This window comes from Ursus arctos, unplaced genomic scaffold (genome assembly GCF_023065955.2).
Source record: "Ursus arctos isolate Adak ecotype North America unplaced genomic scaffold, UrsArc2.0 scaffold_6, whole genome shotgun sequence".
NCBI classification, from domain to species: domain Eukaryota; kingdom Metazoa; phylum Chordata; class Mammalia; order Carnivora; family Ursidae; genus Ursus; species Ursus arctos.
In genome coordinates, this window is record NW_026623078.1 from 8,025,755 (window position 1) to 8,043,954 (window position 18,200).

General features: G+C 36.4%; 1 protein-coding gene across 4 annotated transcripts in view; it reads right to left on the reverse strand.

Moving 5' to 3' along the window:
* PRKDC (protein kinase, DNA-activated, catalytic subunit) overlaps positions 1-18,200 on the reverse strand; it is a 225,093-nt gene that overhangs the window by 48,882 nt on the left and 158,011 nt on the right. For all 4 annotated transcript variants that reach the window (XM_026516499.4, XM_026516500.4, XM_044390365.3 and 1 more), the window contains 6 exons: positions 17,556-17,761; positions 14,789-14,927; positions 13,725-13,913; positions 12,624-12,848; positions 11,266-11,374; positions 9,579-9,690 (listed from right to left, as the gene is read on the reverse strand). In XM_026516499.4, coding sequence (XP_026372284.1) covers positions 9,579-9,690; positions 11,266-11,374; positions 12,624-12,848; positions 13,725-13,913; positions 14,789-14,927; positions 17,556-17,761 — 980 coding nt within the window. The remainder of the gene's footprint in view (positions 1-9,578; positions 9,691-11,265; positions 11,375-12,623; positions 12,849-13,724; positions 13,914-14,788; positions 14,928-17,555; positions 17,762-18,200) is intronic.

Below are 18,200 nucleotides of genomic sequence, written 5' to 3' on the forward strand. Positions count from 1 at the left end.
AACCAGTGGCTTGGCTTACGTGCAGAGTCCATACAGTGACCCAGTCTGAGTAGGGAAGGAGGCAGGGCGCAGGTCTGCCTGATGTTAGACCCCAAACAACAAGCCACTCTGCCTGGGAAGGGAAGCTAATCCATAGCTCCACCTACTGTTTCTGAGTGTCACTCTTGGTCCTGTCCTGCCTGACCATGAAACTTGATTGCAGCACCTGGGAAGCTGCTTAACCCAGCAGCACTTGAGCAGAAAGTCCTGCCTGTTTATAGAGCCAACCGCCCCTTCTGTCACACAGTTCTGCCTAATTTGCTTCCCAAACAAGAGCCTTGCCTGCTTTGGTATCTGTTCTGTGTCCCCCACCCAGGCAGGGAAGCTAATTAGTAGCCCCACCCACTGTTGAATACAGCCTCCAACCCTGCCAATCAAGAAACTTAACCAGAGTTTCTGGGAATCTGTGCAGCCAACCCTGCAACTCCTATGAAATTGGCACTTGAATGGAGAGCCGGACCAGAAGGCTTATGCCTACAGAGCCAATATGGTGACCCCATCTGACCAGAGAGCTTGGTGCACAGTTCTGCCTGATTTGGTCTCCTCAACAAAGAGTTCTGCAAGCTCTAAGGGCCTGTTCTGCAGTCCCAACCAGACAAGGAAGAGAATGTATAGCCCCATCGCTGCTTAATACAGCCTCCAGCCTAACCAGAGCTGGCCAGGAAACCTAACCAGGTCTCCCAGGAATCTGCACAGTCCACCCTGCAACTGTGACTAATGATATCATGTATGGTGACTAACATAACATAATAAAAAATTACTATAAAAACAACAACAACAACAAAGATCAAGCATTTAAACACAGTTAAAAAAAAAAAAAAATGGTTCCCAAACAAGAAACTTGCCCATCTTGGGGTTTGTATAATGGCCCTGCATGGGCGGGGAAACTCATTTGTTTAAACCTACTACTGAACAGAATCTTCAGCTTGCCTGCCATCGGAATCTATCCAGAGTACACAGGAAGCTGTGTGCCCATCCCATAGTTCCACTTATAGTACCCGAGCAAAGAGAAAAGCCAGTACTTCTCCCTCCCTGCAGAGCAAAACATGGCCCACTCTGGCAGCAAAATGCAGTGTTCATCCCTGCCTGATTTGGGCCCCCAAACAAGGCTCTGCTGGCCTTGGGGCCAATCTGCTGTCCCACCTCAGGGCAAGAGGAAGCTAATTCAGAGCCCTGCCCACTGCTGAGAATAGTACCTAGTCCTGACTCTCTAGAAGACTGACCAGAGAATAGAGGAAACTGCAGAGACCATCCTACAGCTGCACTTCAGCAGGGAAACAAGTCAGCAGTTCTTTTCAGTTGTTTGCAGCCAGGGGCAACCACCCCACCCCAACCTTCGAACTTTGGCAGTGACCTCACACTAAGATATATCCTAAAAGAATCCCCACCTGCTCAAGGATGCTACCAGCTGACACATCCAGAACCCCAAGCTGAACTGACTGGTGAAGGACTGTTTCTGTCAAAGCAAACGTGTAAAGTCTGGAGGGGGAGACAACTTACTCAAATTGCAGACACCAATGTAAGGAATCAGGATCATGAAAGATTAGGTAAACATGACACCACCAAAGGAAAATAATAAAGCTATAATAAATGACCCTAAGGATATGGAGATGTATGAACTGTCAGAAAAAGAATTCAGAATAATACTTTCATAGAAATTTAGTGAACTACAAGAACACAGCAATAGTCAACTAAACAAAATTAGGAAAACAATGCATGAACAAAATGAGAAGTTCAACAACCATAAAAATAGAAACCATAAATAGAAACTATAAAACAAAACAAAAACCAAAATAGAGACCATAAAACAAAAAAATAGAAACCATAAAACAAAACAAAAATAGAAAAATAGAAACTGGGGCGCCTGGGTGGCACAGCAGTTAAGTGTCTGCCTTCGGCTCAGGGCATGATCCTGGCGTTATGGGATCGAGCCCCACATCAGGTTCTTCCACCATGAGCCTGCTTCTTCCTCTCCCACTCCCCCTGCTTGTGTTCCCTCTCTCGCTGGCTGTCTCTATCTCTGTCGAATAAATAAATAAAATCTTAAAAAAAAAAAAAATAGAAACCATAAAACAAAACAAAACAAAACAAATCAAGTATATGTTATATATTATATACAATATATATATAAATTATAAATATATTATATATAATATATAAATATATTATGTATTATATATATATATATATAATTATGTGTATATATATATATAATATATATATATATATAATTATGTATATATTTAAATATTTAAATATATATATATATATATATATATATATATATATATGAAAGGGACATAAAGTATATTTAAAACAATAATGGCTGAAAACTTCTCACAAACCTGGGCAGAGAAATGGATTTCCAGATCCATGAGGCTCAAGGGACCCCAAATAGACTGAATCCAAACAGGGCTACACCAAGACACATAATTAAATTGTCAAAAGTCAAAGACAGACTTTCTGAAAGCAGTAAGAGAAAAGTGACACATCACATACAAGGGAACCTCCATAAGACTATAGGTGGAGTTGTCAAAAGAAACTTTTCAGGCCAGAAGACAATGGAATGATATATTCAAAATACTGAAAGAAAAAACCTGTCAACCAAGAATACTGTATCTGGCAAACTTGTCCTTCAAAAATGAAGGAGAAATACTTTTCTGAGCAATCAAAAGTTAAGGGAGTTTATTCACCACTAGACCTGGCTTATAAGAAATGCTAAAGGGAGTTCTTCAAGTAGAAATAAACTACTGCTAATTAATATCATAAGAACATGTGAAGTTATACAAAACTCACTGGTAATAGTAAATATAGAGCCAAAGTCAGATTCTCTAATATGGTAGTAGTGGTAATTCACTTATAATGCTAGTTTAAATTTAAAAAACAAATATGTTAAAAATAACAATAACTACAATAATCTGTTATTAGAGACACAATATAAAAATATGTTAATTATAACATCAACAACCTAATATGTGAGGAGCATGAGGAAGTAAAAGCGTAGAAGTTTAAAAATGCTATTGCAGTTAAGTTGTTGTCAGCTTATAATAGGATATTATAAGATATTTTTTGTAAGCCTCATGGTAAACACAAATGAAAGGCCTTAGTAATTATAAAAGATCACGATAAAGAAGTCAAAGTACATCCATATAGTCATAAAATAACAAAAGACAGCAAGATAAGAAGCAAGGAACAACAGATCTACAAAACTGTCAGAGAACAAAATGGCAAAAGTAAGCCCTTACGTATCAATAACTAACTACTTTAAATGTAAATGGATTAAATTCTCCAATCAAAAGACATAGAATGGCTGGATGAATAAAAAAACAAAATCCAACAATATGCTGCATACAAGGGACTCACTTTAGCTTTAAAGACAACACTGACTGAGAGTGAAGGCATGTAAAGAGATATTTCAAGCAAACGGTAACGAAAAAAAAATCAGGAGTAGCTATACTAAATAAGACAAAACAGACCTTAAGCTAACAATGGTAAAAAGATGCAAAAAAGATCATTATATAATGATAAAATAGTCAATCCATCAAGAAGATATAACAATTGTAAATATTTATGCACCTAACACTGGAGCACATAAATACATAAAGCAAATACTAAAAGGAAAATTAGAGAATACAAAAATAGTTGGAGATTTTAATATCTCACTTTCAAAATAAGAAAGAGAATCAATAAGGGAACAGCGTTTGTGCACAACACTATAGACAAAAACTATAGACCACAGACCTAACAAACATAAATCATGGAGAAAAAGCATAGGATCAATTAAATAGAGGCAGAAAAAAGCATTTGATAAAATTTAACACCCATGCATAATAAAACAAAACTCAGAAAATATGAACAGCAAATAACTGGAACACTGCTGAAAAACAAGCCATCTAAGAATCCTTATTGAAAAAAAAAGTCACTGAAATTAAAGGAAGAAGCAAAACTTTCACTATTTGCAGATAACATGATACCATATATAGAAAACCATAAAGATGCCAACAAAAAACTATTAGCAGTATTAAATGAATTCAGTAAAGCTGTAGGATACAAAATTAATATACAGGAACCTACTGTATTTCTATACACTAATAATGAAGTAATAGAAAGAGAAATTAAGAAAACAGTCCTATTTACAAATAAATACACTGTAAGGAATAAAATATCTAGGAATAAAGTTAACCAAGGAGGTGAAAGATCTGTACTCTGAAAACTATAAAACACTGATTAAAAAAAATGAATAGGACACAAACTAATGGAAAGATATTCCATGCTCATAGATTCGAAGAACAAGTATTGTTAAAATGTCCATACTACCCAAAGCAATCTACAGATTAAATGCAATCCCTATCTAAATACCAAAAACATTTTTCACAGAACTAGAACAAATAATACTAAAATGTATATGGAACCATGAAAGATCCCAAATAGCCAAAACAATCTTGAGAAAGAAAAATAAAGACGGAGTATCAGAATCCAAAATTTCAATACATACTACAAAGTTATAGTAGTGAAAGCAGTATTGTACTGGCACAAAAATAGACAAACAGATCAATGGAACAGAACAGAAAGTCCAGAAATAAACCCACCCCTATCATACGGTCAATTAATCTATGAGAAAGGAGGCAAGAATATACAATGGGGAAAGAACATTCTCTTCAACAAATGATGCTGGGAAAACTGGTCAGCTACATGCAAAAGAGAGAAACTGGACCACTTTCTTATACACAAAAGTAAACTGAAAATGGATTAAAGACCTAACTATGAGACCTGAAACCATAAAACTCCTAGAAGAAAACATAGGCATTAATATCTTTGACATCAGCCATAGAAACAATTTTCCAGATGTCCCCTCTGGCAAGGGCAACAAAAGCAAAAATAGAACTATTAGGACTCTACCAAAATAACAAACTTTTGTACAGTGAAGGAAACCACAGACAAAACAAAAAGGGAACCTACTAAATGGAAGAATATGTTTGCAAATGATAAGGAATTAATATCTAAAATTTATAAGAACTTATACAAATCAACACCAAAAAAGCAAATAATCTGATTTTAAAAATGGTCAGAGGACCTGAATAGACATTTTTCCAAAGAAGACATACAGATGGCCAAGAGAAACACAAAAAGATGCTCAACGTGGCTCATCATCAGTGAAATGCGAGTCAAAACCACAAAGAGATATTACCTTACACCTGTCAGAGTGACCAAAATAAAAAATACAAGAACTAACAAGTGTAGGTGAGGATGTGGAGAAAAAGAAACCCTCGTGCACTGTTGGTAGGAATGTAAATTGGTGCAGCCACTGTGGAAAACATTATGGGGGGGTTCCTCAAAAAATTAAAAATAGAGCCTCCATGTGATCCAGGAACTTCACTACTGGGTATCTGAAGAAAATGAAAACACTAATTTGAAAATATATCTGCACCCCTATGTTTACTGCAGCATTATTTACAAAAGCCAAGATATGGAAGCAACCTACGTATCCAATGATAGATGAATATATACAGAAGATGTGGTATGTTTACAATGAAATATTATTCAGTCATAAAAAAGAATGAAATCTTGCCATTTGCAACAAAATGGATGCACCTAGAAAGTATAATGCCAAGTGAAATGAGTCAGAGAAAGACAAATACCATATGATTTCATTCATATGCAGAATTTAAGAAACAAAACAAATGAACGAACAAAGGAAAAAACAAACCAGACTCAAATACGGAGAACATACTGGTGGTTACCAGAGCGGAGGTGGGTGGGGCATGGGTGAAATAGCTAAAGGGAATTAAGAGTACAATGAAAATAAGGGATGCCTGGGTGGCTCAGCCGTTAAGCGTCTGCCTTCAGCTCAGGTCATGATCCCAGGGTCCTGGGATCGAGCCCCGCATCGGACTCCCTGCTCCGTGGGAAGCCTGCTTCTCCCTCTCACACTCCCCTTGCTTGTGTTCCCTCTCTCACTGTCTCTCTCTGTCAAATAAATAAATAAAATCTTTTAAAAAAATGAAGAGTACAATTAAAATGAAAAAAAATTTTTTTTAAAGAAACCTAATTAGAAAGACATATATTCATGAATTGGAGAACTCTATATTGTTAAGATATCAATTCCCAAACTTGATCTAGTGAACTAAATCCCAAACTGTCGGTGTTTTTGTTTTTGGTAGAAACTGACAAGCAGTTTCTAAAATGTATATATAAATATAAATAACCTAAAACAGACAAAGCAATTTTCGTAAAGAAAAACAAAGCTGGAGTACTCACCCTATGTGATTCAAGACATAAAGGAACAGTAATGAAGACAGTTTGACAAATGAAAAAAAAATGTATATATAAACAAGAAATAGAACAGAGCATTCAAAAACAGATCCACATACATGTGGTCACTGATTTTCTAAAAAGGTACTGAGGCAATTCAATTATGAAAAGACTTTTGAACAATGGCACTAGACAACTAGATAGCCATATGAAAAAGCCATATGAACATCATACCATCTACCCACCTCATACCATCTACAAATATTATCTTTGGATCATAGACCTAAATATAAGAACTAAAACTATAACATTTCTAGAAAAAACATGGAATAATTTTGCAAGATGTGCCTGTAATATCAGTTTGAAGGGGCTCCTGCTGGCCAAATCTGAGACAATTTGAACATGATATAAGTAAGAACAGTAATTGACTATATTCCATTAAATAAAATTGGAATCCATGATTCTATATTGGTAACTAAAATTTAAGTAAGTAAATAAATAAATAGATGGAGAAGAGAAGGCTCTTCCTTACACTAAGATGCAGACTGATAAACATGGAACAAGTGGTGGAGTTAGAAAGTCATCACCTTGCGACTATCATTGTCAAGACTGGTTTTGGCTGAGTCATTCACAGATACAAAGTATAAAGGGCTAAGTCTTATGAGAAGCAGGATATATGCATGTTTCAAAGCATCTCTCACATTATTAGTTGCAAAGGAAAAAAAAAAAACTGGCATTAAAACAACAACAACAACAAATCCCAAGCATTATATACTGGAGAGACCAGACAATATTTTTCCTGAGTTCTGCTTTTTTATTTTCTTATGTATGTATATATTTAAAGTTTTAATTTTAATTCCAGTTGGTTAACCTACAATGTTACATTAGAGTTGTATAATATTCAGAGCTGATCACAAGTGCACTCCTTAATTCCCATCACCTATTTAACCCTTCCCCCCCACCCATCTCCCCTCTGGTAACCATCAGTTTGTTCTCTATAGTTAAGAGTGTTTCTTGGCTTGCCTATTTCTCTCTGCTTGTTTGTTTTGTTTCTTAAATTTCACATATGAGTGAAATAAATATGGTATTTGTCTTTCTCTGAATGACTTATTTTGCCTAATATAATACTCTCCAGCTCCACCCATGTTATTGCAAATGGCAAGATTTTGTTCCTTTTTATGGCTGAGTAGTATTCCATCACACACACACACACACACACACACACACACACACACACACACACTACATCTTCTTTATCCATTTGTCAGTGGATAGACACTTGGGCTGTTTCATACTTTGGCTATTTTTGATAATGCTGCTATAAACACTGGGGTGCATGTATCCCCCTAAGTTACTATTTTTGTATCCTTTGGGTAAATATCTAGTACTGCAACTGCTGGACTGCATAGTACTTCTATTTTTAACTTTTTGAGGCATCTTCTTACTGTTTTCCACAGTGGCTGCACCGGTCTGCATTTCTACCAACAGTGCAAGAGGGTTCCCCTTTCTCAGTATCCTTGCCAATGCCTATTATTTCTTGTATTGTTGATTTTAGCCATTCTGACAGGTATGAGGTGATATCTTATTGTAGGTTTGATTTGTATTTCCCTGACAATGACTGATGTCAACCATCTTTTCATGTGAGAGACCAGACAATATTTTAACCAGGTAATAAAAGTTACTATCTCCAGTAAAAAGCACATGGACACTCCCTGCTTTCAGATGTGATACCCTGAGAATAATACTTTAGTTAAGTAATATTTTAACTAGGGATGTAACACTTGAATATAACTGTGGGAATATACAGACAAACCCAAATTGACGAACATTCTTTTAAAGCGTCAATGTCATGAAAGATGGCTGAGGAAGTGTTCCAGATTAAGCGGCCAGAAAGACATATTGATTAAATGCAGTATGAGATTATGGACTGGATTCTGTCTTAGAAGGGGATAAAATGCTTTGAAGAACATTAATGGGACTATTGACAAAACTGAAATTGGGGCTGTAGATTAAAAATAAAAACAGTGAAGTTATTATTGTATAGAGGTTATATGAGAGAATACTCTTTTTCTTAGGAAACGTATACTGATGAAGAGATAAAGATGCATATATATGCAACTTAAATTCAAATGGTTCAGAACATAATTATGTATGTGTGGGGAGAAAAAATTAAAAAGCCAAGGTGGCAATCTGTTAAAAATGTTTAAAAACAGTGAATCTGAGTAAAAGATACAGAAGGGGAGTTCTACTTTTCTTACAACTTTTCTATGGATAAAAACTTATCTCAAAATAAATAGTAAAAAAACAAGTACAAAAAATAAAAAGTATAAAAAGTAAAAAACAAAAACAAACCAAAAAACCCACAAAAACATTGTAACAGCAGAGAAAATAGAATATAATGGCAAGGGGTGCCTGGGTGATGCAGTCGGTTAAGTCTCCGACTCTTGGTTTTGGCTCAGGTCATGATCTCAGGATCTTGAGATCGAGCCCTGTATCGGGCTCCAAGCTCAGTGTGAGTCTCCTTCAGATTCCCTCTCCCTCTCCCTCTGCCCCTCCCACTTATGCTTTCTCTCTCTCTAATACATACACAAATAAATAAATCTTAAAAAAAAAAAGGATATCATGGTAAGAACACCACACATAGGGTCACAGTCCTTGAGTCCTACTTACTGTGTATATTTGCATAAAATAGTTCCCAACCTCTCTGATTCTGGTGCCTTGTCTCTGAAAAATATGGCTAGTATCTGCCTCACGGATTATCCAGGGCTGTCAAAGGGCAAGGAAAAACTGAGCATGTGAAAATGATATTAGGCCTGCGAAACTGATACATACAGTTATGTAATAAGAGTCAGAAGGTAGGAGGCCGGAATGTCAAAAATCCAACTTAAAATAATAGAATAATAAAAAAGTCACTAAGCAGTGTTTTCTTTGCTGCCATTTCACTGGCTAACATTCAGCCCTAAGACAGAAGCAGATGGACCACTGCCCCCACTGCTCCCCTGCCTTCTCTCACTGCCAGAAGGATGTTCGTAACAAACCTCCCAGCACATTACAAATTCAATGTTAGTGGGCTGCAATCCCCTCACAGGGACGAGTTGGGACACAGGACACACTGCTGACATGAAGAGTCTTCTGAGAACTAAGAACTTAAAATGGGAAATCAGCAAAATGAGAGCTATCTACACTAGACTCAAATTCCACATTTTCCTAAACCACAGTTTTGGAGAAAAGTCTTTCTGGCAATTTCAGAAAAAATCCATAGTCAGATGAAAAAGATTACATCTTACCGGTTTGTGATGATGTCATCCCAGATGTTCATTGGGTCCATTTTAGCATCTGGGTATCTGTTCGTCCAGGTTTTTATAAGTCTCTTAAGGGGAGCTTGACATGATAAATTACCTAAAAACAGAAGATGACTATATCCACAGCTTAATGACAAGACCAATTTATAAAGTTGGGCTGCCATTAGTAAAGATAAATTTCTTGGCCAAATTAAAATTTTTTGTTTTGTCTTTCACAACAGGAACAAAAAGTTACGACAGCAAATCTAATACATTTTGACAATCAAAACTCAATTTCTTAAGGACATAGAGTTAAGACTGGGGAAATAAACATACACAATTTTAAAATTTAGCACAGGTTCACAGTCCTTCATCCACAATTCCAAAATCTAAAAAGCACTGAAACCTGAAAAGTTTTCATAGGGTTGCAGCCAATTTTCTTGTTGGCAAAATCTGATCTGAATCAGCACAGGGCTACTTATAGTCTTGGTCTGCCATCTATGTGAATATTCACCACTTAAGCTGGAGACACATCACTGTGTTGAATGATGGAATACTGCCCCAGACCCTGGTATGTGCAACAAGGTTACATGATAGTAATTAATAAAACAATCTGGCCTTAAGAGATTCATAACTCTCAGAAAATTTAAATTTCACATTACTAATGTTTAAAGCTTTAGTTTTCTTGCTTTCTGTTGGTGGGAAAGCAGTGGTTAAGAATACAAGCTTAAATTTGACAGTCCTGGGTTCAAGATCAGGATCTTTCACATATTAGGTTAGGCAAGTTATTTAACCTATGTTTCTATAAAATGAGAGGAAAAAAATCTAAATCTTGTAAGGCTGTCATAAAAACTATGTAATATAGAAAAAAGAGATTAACTTAAGTCCTGGAAAGTAGAAAACACTTAATGAATGATCTGTCATTAACAATATGTACTTGAAAAAGAATACTCCAAATTTAAAGCAGAGTATGATAAGTTATAGATATATATGAATACCAATTTTTCTTAGTACTCTGAGAGTGGCTTTCATTTTTATTTTTAATTATTTAGCATAAATGCTGAAATTCCAATTTATAACTAAGATATATACCTGATTCAAAGATGTACCCTTTCCCTTTGACTCTGGTGGCCTCCCATAGGCACTAGGATAAAATCTACTTGCTGGCAGCAGAAACACCTTCAGGGTATGCACACTGCTGCAGCAGCTTCACCTGCCCTCAGGCCAGGGCATGTGGCACCTAGTCACTGAACTTTCAGCCATCCAGGACACTGCAGGCTTTCTCTAAGGCAGACCTTCTGGGAGCCCCCCTGCCTCTTCCACACTCAACACGGGCCCTTCCTCCAGGAGCCTCCTGCACGCTTCAGTCCAGGGCAGATTCTGTTATCTGTATTTGACATGGGACTTCCCTCTGCCTCAGTAGGGATCACTTCGTGTGGGGATTACCCCACTCTTTTGAAAGCTTTTTTAAGCGAGGCAATACATTTTGTTTGGCTTTCATCCCCAGTGTCTAGAATAGTGCTCGACCATTTTAAACATTTATTTCAATGATGTCAAAATATATATTTGTAGAATGAACTCAAGGTATTTTCTAACCCATATGTTAAGAAACATGTACTTTCACTAAAAAAAACCATACCAAACCTTTTCCATAATTATAAAAGAAAAAAAAATGGTAGGTTAAAAAAATTACCTTGTCTGCTTATAAAACTGATGAACTCCTGAATTTCTATTAAAGTTTGTACAGACTGCAATTTGGTGAGTCTACTTCTGTGTAAGAGGACATCAATACTTGAGTAATTCTAGAAAAAAGATATTTAACATTGTTTATAAATCAATTTACTACTTTAAATTTTAAAACAGTCCCCGAAAACATTAAATAGAGCAACTACGCTACATCAATTATAAAATGTGTCTCAGTGTAGTTAATAGTTAGCTCACAGAACCAATTAACAAATGGCTTAAGTTTTTAAAAATAATTTAGGTTTTATGGGGCGCCTGGGTGGCACAGCGGTTAAGCGTCTGCCTTCGGCTCAGGGCGTGATCCCGGTGTTATGGGATCGAGCCCCACATCAGGCTACTCTGCTATGAGCCTGCTTCTTCCTTTCCCACTCCCCCTGCTTGTGTTCCCTCTCTCGCTGGCTGTCTCTATCTCTGTCAAATAAATAAATAAAATCTTTAAAAAAAATAAAAAAATAAAAATAAAAATAAATAAAAATAATTTAGGTTTTAATCACATTTTGGTTCAAAGACGTCAATAAAATCAATACAATTAGGTACTGTTGCCTCTATTCCCCACCAATTTTTAAAAATCACAATGTCCTATAATATAAAACTGCCAACTACAGAAGCCAATTCCTTCTTTGATGAACTTCCCCTTGAGTGCACAAAACAAATTCAAAATTTTGGGTGCCTGGGTGGCTCAGTTGGTTGAGTGACCAACTCTTGATCTCGGCTCAGATCTTGATCTCATAGTCCTGAGTTCAAGCCCCACATTGGCTGTGAACTGCACATGGAGCCTATTAAAAAATAAATAAAATAAATAAAATAAAAAGCAAAGACAATGAATGGATATGCTTCTATGGTCAACACAAGCCAATGATAAATGTTAAGAGGCTCTATAAAGACACCGACTTTAAAAACAAACATCAGAAGATTCTCATAAAAGCAAACAGCAAAGAAGGCACAACGGTAAAAAGGAACAGGGAAAATTGGTTCGTGTTCTTCACAAAGCAACCAAGCTTCCATTCAGCCCATCTGGGTAGAAAGTCTACCCCTCAAGTGTTCTTTAACAGTGTGAAAAAGATAAAAACCAAAGGAAAAACAAAAAAAATGGAACTTTTTAAAACAGAAAAAAAGATTAAATATGCATTAAGACAAAGGACAGAGTGAAGAGATTTTAGAAGAAACTGGAAGAACAGAAAAGAAGGAAATAGGTTATCAAACAGTAAATGAAAATTTTCGCTTGTTGATTTTTTTTTATTCACGAGTTTACTGACTTTTAAAAGTATCATAGAAATGGTACATTTCAGACTGGTGCATCTGCATTACCTGCATAAAAATCTCAATGCAATTGTCAATATAATATTTGGCTCTGTCAACATCATCTTGTAAGATGTAAAGAAGACTCAATTCTTGACTATAATGCAGCTCTATAAGAGCCTTCTGAAGCTCTTTGTTCACAGCTTCATCAATAAACGTCAGCAGGGACTGGTCAGCCTCCCCGTGAAGCAGTAACTTCAGCTTGCTGCGGATCATGTAAGGTAGATAGGTCTCCTAAGGAACAGAAGACTCTACTTGTAACTGTAGAAAGCCAGTATGAGTATGCCTAATTATTTTATAATATCCTTTGGTATAATTTTTTAGGTCAAGATTTAGAGCTAATGTGATGATGCCTGTTTCAAACCTAAAACCACAATTTTTAAAACACATTCACTTAAAATTATTCATTTTGTAACCACAAAACATATAGGAACATGTTCTATAGAAAATAGGAACCACTTTTAGCTGAAAGATCATTGGGTGTTACATACAAGTGAGGAATCTACAAGCACAGCTATGACAGCTGTATTGTGGGAACCAGGTGAGCTGCTTCTCTCCAAGAGTCTGGGCGATCCCATGGAAGGGGGACCGTCCCGCTCCAGGGGTCAGGGCTACCCCATGTGTAGCCTGTGACTCAGGGCAGAGACACCATGAAATATTCTTCCATGTAGTCATAGCATGGATGTTAATATTTATTTTTAAATGAATCCCATTTATTTGGAAAGGGTTAGCCAAAAGTGGTAAGAGACTTAACAATATTATGGAGTTCATGGGGGGAGTCAGGCTATACAAATATCCTAATACTTCACAACTACTAGTTTGTTTTTTAAAAGTTTTAAACAACTTCACTAATTAGAAAACAGCTTACCATCTAAAATATTTATCTCAGTGACCTGAAAAACAATTCTACTGGGGGTGCCTTAGTGGTGCAGTCAGTTAAGCATCAGACTCTCAGTTTTGCTCAGGTCATGGTCTCAGGGTTCTGCGTGCACTGGGCACACAGTCTGCTTGAGATTCTCTCTCCTTCTCCCTCTGCCCCTTTTGCTCATGCTCTCTCTCTTTCTCTCTCTCTAAAATGAATAAATAAATCTTTTAAATAATTCTACCCACCTGATAAAATGGTTCACTCCACATTTTATTTAGATCTGGAGGGTTTTCATTATCAACACTGACTATAGAACAGTATGCCAATGATTTCCACTCAGCAAGCTGGTTATAACAGTCAAGGGATGCAAGTTCCCAAAAATCCTTCTCAGCTTCCGTAGGCTCACCATCCACCCACTCTCGTTTATTGAGAGCCTTATGAAGAAAAGTTCATAACTTCATTTTACAAAGTTGGAAAGAATATAAATATGAAAACATTTGTACTATAGGTAGTGTTAACATTCATGCTAAGAACAATCATTTTCAGATTTATGACAAGGGGAGAGAAAAGGGAAAACAGAGTAACACTGAATAGAAGAAAATAAACCAAACAAATCTTATGGGAACAAATGAACATAAAAACCGAGAGGAAACTATTTCTCTGAGAAACTTACAAATGAAGCCAATTGATAAACTAAAGCCTCTGGATGACCCAAAATTTGATTTAAATCAATACTGTGGGTTATTTACCACTTAAAGAGTTCTTAGATTGAAAATCAGAAAATGGGACATCTACTGAAAATTGCAGATGACTTTACAACCTGGATTGCTTATTCAAGAATCTCATAGATCACAGACTCAATTTCAACTATTTGTTAGACATCTATACCTAGATAGCCATTGGCAAATCAAAACACAAAATGTACAAAATTGAACTTATAGCCATCTTCCCAAAACCAATGCTTACTTACCTCTTCATAAAGTTTTTATTTACTAAAGGAAAACAATCTACCCAAATAGAATTATATAATAACAGCAGATACTGAAATAACATCTTACAGTTTTACAGTATTTGGTATGAAATGCTCTCTCTTTTATTCAGTGATGTTTTCTTAAAAAGAATAAGAGATAAAGCAATAATTATTTCACATTTGGTTATTATGGAACTATTCCATTATTAACGTTTGTGTAATAACTAAGGAATAAAGTTGAAACATTAATGAAGCTCTGAATTCTAAAGCTAACAGTTTTTCCATTCAGAAAAAAAAAGTGTTTAAGCGACTGACATATTTGCTAGAGATCAATTTTACCTCATTATACTGCTTAGCAGCTTCAGAATAATCACTTCTTGCTTCTGCCAATATCGCACTATGAGTGACTTGCTTTGTTCCTATCTCACTGCTAAAAATACCACGGAGGACGTCATATTCTCCAATTGACCTATACAGTCTAAAACACAAACCAAAAAAAAAGTCCAAATCAACGAATATGCCAATATTTTTAAAGTGTTTATTCCAATGAAATGATATTAAATCAAGAGGCCACATTATGTTAGCCAAAAAGGATATATGTTATTTTCGTTTTCTAAAAATATAAAATCTTAGACATTGTGAAGTTACCATTAGATTTTACTACTTTAGTCATACAGGAGACAGAGATTATCCTAAAGTGCATTTAGAGTGAAATCTGAAAATATCTTAAGTTTACAATGGATAAACTGCCTCATTATAATAAGACTATTTTGTATTAATCCATTACAGTAACATTGCACATATCAGTGGGTGACTTATTTGAAATCCTGTCTATACCTAAAATTTGGAACACAGTCAAGAATCCAGAGTGATTAAAAATTAATCCTGGTCCTAATAAGGCCATGTGTTAATCCACATGCTATGGGCCATCTCAATTCTACTGACAAGTAATTTTCTTACAGCCTTACTATTTGCTAGAGCACTCATTCCTCTCTTCACATTAACAAAAATCTACTTCACCCCATCAACCAAGCTTCCCCACTAAAATATTCTCAAGTAAGTGTTAATAAGTTTGTTCCCTTCCCCTGGAATTTTTTCCCCCATCTCTTAAGTCTCAACACAAATGTCATCTCTTCCTGAAGCTGCAATCACCTGGCCAGCCAGCAAGCAAGGACTGCTTCTTCCTTGGCTCTCCTGAAGTTTGGTCCTTTCTCAGATATGAAATCTCATGTATTTATTACATCAAAAAAGCTCAAAGGGCTCTATCAGAGCCTAAGGAGTCCAAAGTTATTTATTTATTTTTAAAGATTTTATTTATTTATTTGAGAGAGAGAAAGTGAGAGAGAGAGACAGCAAGAGCAGGGAGAGGGAGAAGCAGACTCCATGCTGAGCAAGGAGCCCGACGTAGGACTCAATCCCAGAACCCTGGGATCATGACCTGAGCTGAAGGCAGATGCTTAACCAACTGAGCCACCCAGAAGCCCCAGGATTCCAAATTTAGATAAAAGTCTAGTAGACATGGCCCTCTCTTTGCTCTGTTTGTAGAGGGTTATGGGTAACAAATCAGAGACAGAAGTAGGGAGATGGGAGGCAGGATAATTGCTCACAGTCCAAGGGGCCAAGAGGAGATGAAACTACAACCATTTTCCAGTAACTCAGAAAACAGATCAGTCTCATATCCACCTTGCACTGGCCCCATGTTCCCGGGATGATGCACACTGTAACATGGTCAAAATGATGACCCTGACATAACATGAACAGGCAAAATTATGTTCTTAGTACTCTGTTTGAAAGGAATGCAAAATATTATATACACAAAAGTATGAGGAAGTATTTCTTTAAAAGTTTATTTATTTTAGAGAGAAAGAGAAGGAGTGCAGAGAGAGCTCAAGCAGGGGGAGGAGTAGAAGGAGAGACAGAATCCCAAGCGGACTCCCCACTGAGTGTGGAGCCCAAAGCAGAGCTCGATCTCAGGACCCTGAGATCATGACCTGAGCCAAAACCAAGAGTTGGGTGTTCAACTCACTGAGCCACCTAGGTGCCCCAGAAGTATGAGGAAGTATTAAAGTTAGAAACAAATGCTTAAAGTTTAGGCTCTTAAAAGTTGTATACTTCATTTACCCAGCAAATACACACTAGATGAGTGTCTCATTCCCTGAAAATATTAAATATAGAAAGTATTACTGACTGTTCACTTATACATCTGAAACAACAGGATAAAAATGGTTAATAGGTAGAATCAGTGTTAGCCAAGATGCACCCTCTTAACTGCCCTTGTATTTATTTTGCCTCTCAAGAGAACTCACCACTTTCCATTTCATGTATGGTTATTTATGCATGTAAGTACATACATGTCCTACTGGATGGCTAGTTTTGTGAGTCTGGGAGACATGTCTAATTCTTTTAAGCAGCTGACACAATGTCTTGCTCACACACAGTGCCCAATTAAGAAAGAAAGATATGAATGACTATAAAACAGTGAATAGTACAAGGATTTCCCACCCTAACCTTTACTCTCTTTTTTCCTAGAACCTGAAGATCTAACAATCAGCACTAGAAAATAGAAGTTCAAATTTAATTTCAACCTAACATCCTTCTCAGAATTAGGCACTGGCTTTATGATAAAACCACAAGTAAGGAAAAAATCAGACATGATGCAAAGTGGCACATGACAAAATGGAACTTGTTTTTCCCAAATAAACAAAGTAATTGTATTAAATTGTTTCTAAAAGTTTGAGTCCTGCTAAAAATAGTGAATTATCCTCTATTCAGTTTAATAAAGCAGTAAAAACATATAAAACTGTAAGTTATGGCCACAGGCTACAGGAAACTAAACTTGGTAAATAACACCCTCAGTCCAAAAAGATTGTATACTGAAAGAACAGGGTTCATTGGTGGTCTCTTTCCTGAAACAAGACATTCCTCATTGTGACAACTATTCTTGACTTACGGAATGGTACTTCACCAGAGAGATTTTTCAAAAAATTTTGCAAAAGTGTTACTATCAACTTTATTTGCTCATTTTCCAGCAGAATGAAACATTTTTTTTCTGTATTACTTCAGTCAAATTCACTGTTCTCCCAACAGTCTGGATCACAGAGCTTACTTAGCAAGTTCCATCCATCTGATGACATCAGGAGAGAGGCGAGTCCGCCCCTGAAACCTCTTGGCAGGTGGCTCTTGAGGCACCAGTTGGAGCAGGGCCTCCTCAAGAAGGCGGATGCCCACAGGCTGCTGCAGACTGGCCAGGCAGCCAGCACTGACAGAAGCTGGGTCGAGGCTCAGCAAGTCTGTGTGTTGGCAACTGATTTCCTGTGAAACCACAAACACATGCAGCTATTTTGCCTGTGGTACTTTGTATCTTCACAAGTAAATAAGTCATTTTACTAAACATAAAAGAACATTTTGACATAAGTAGTGATATAACCAAAAATTTCTCTGTGTAATTCTATTAACAAAATTTCCTCAACATTCAGCTTGCTCAAAGGAGGAAATAACCTTTTACTTTACACTTCCTATTCAGACGTTAATTTAAAGCAAGAAAACCACTAGAAAAACACAAAAAAATTTGTATATATAATTTATATATCCAAATGACAACTGTAGTTTCCAGGAATATTTAGCCTATTTCAAGGTGAGAAAAGCAGTTGAAACACAAAAATTTCATATCCAATCACCAAAAAGTAGGTTATACTTATCTCTGTTACACTCTTTAGCATCGTTTTTCTCACCTCCTTCCACCCAGGGGCTA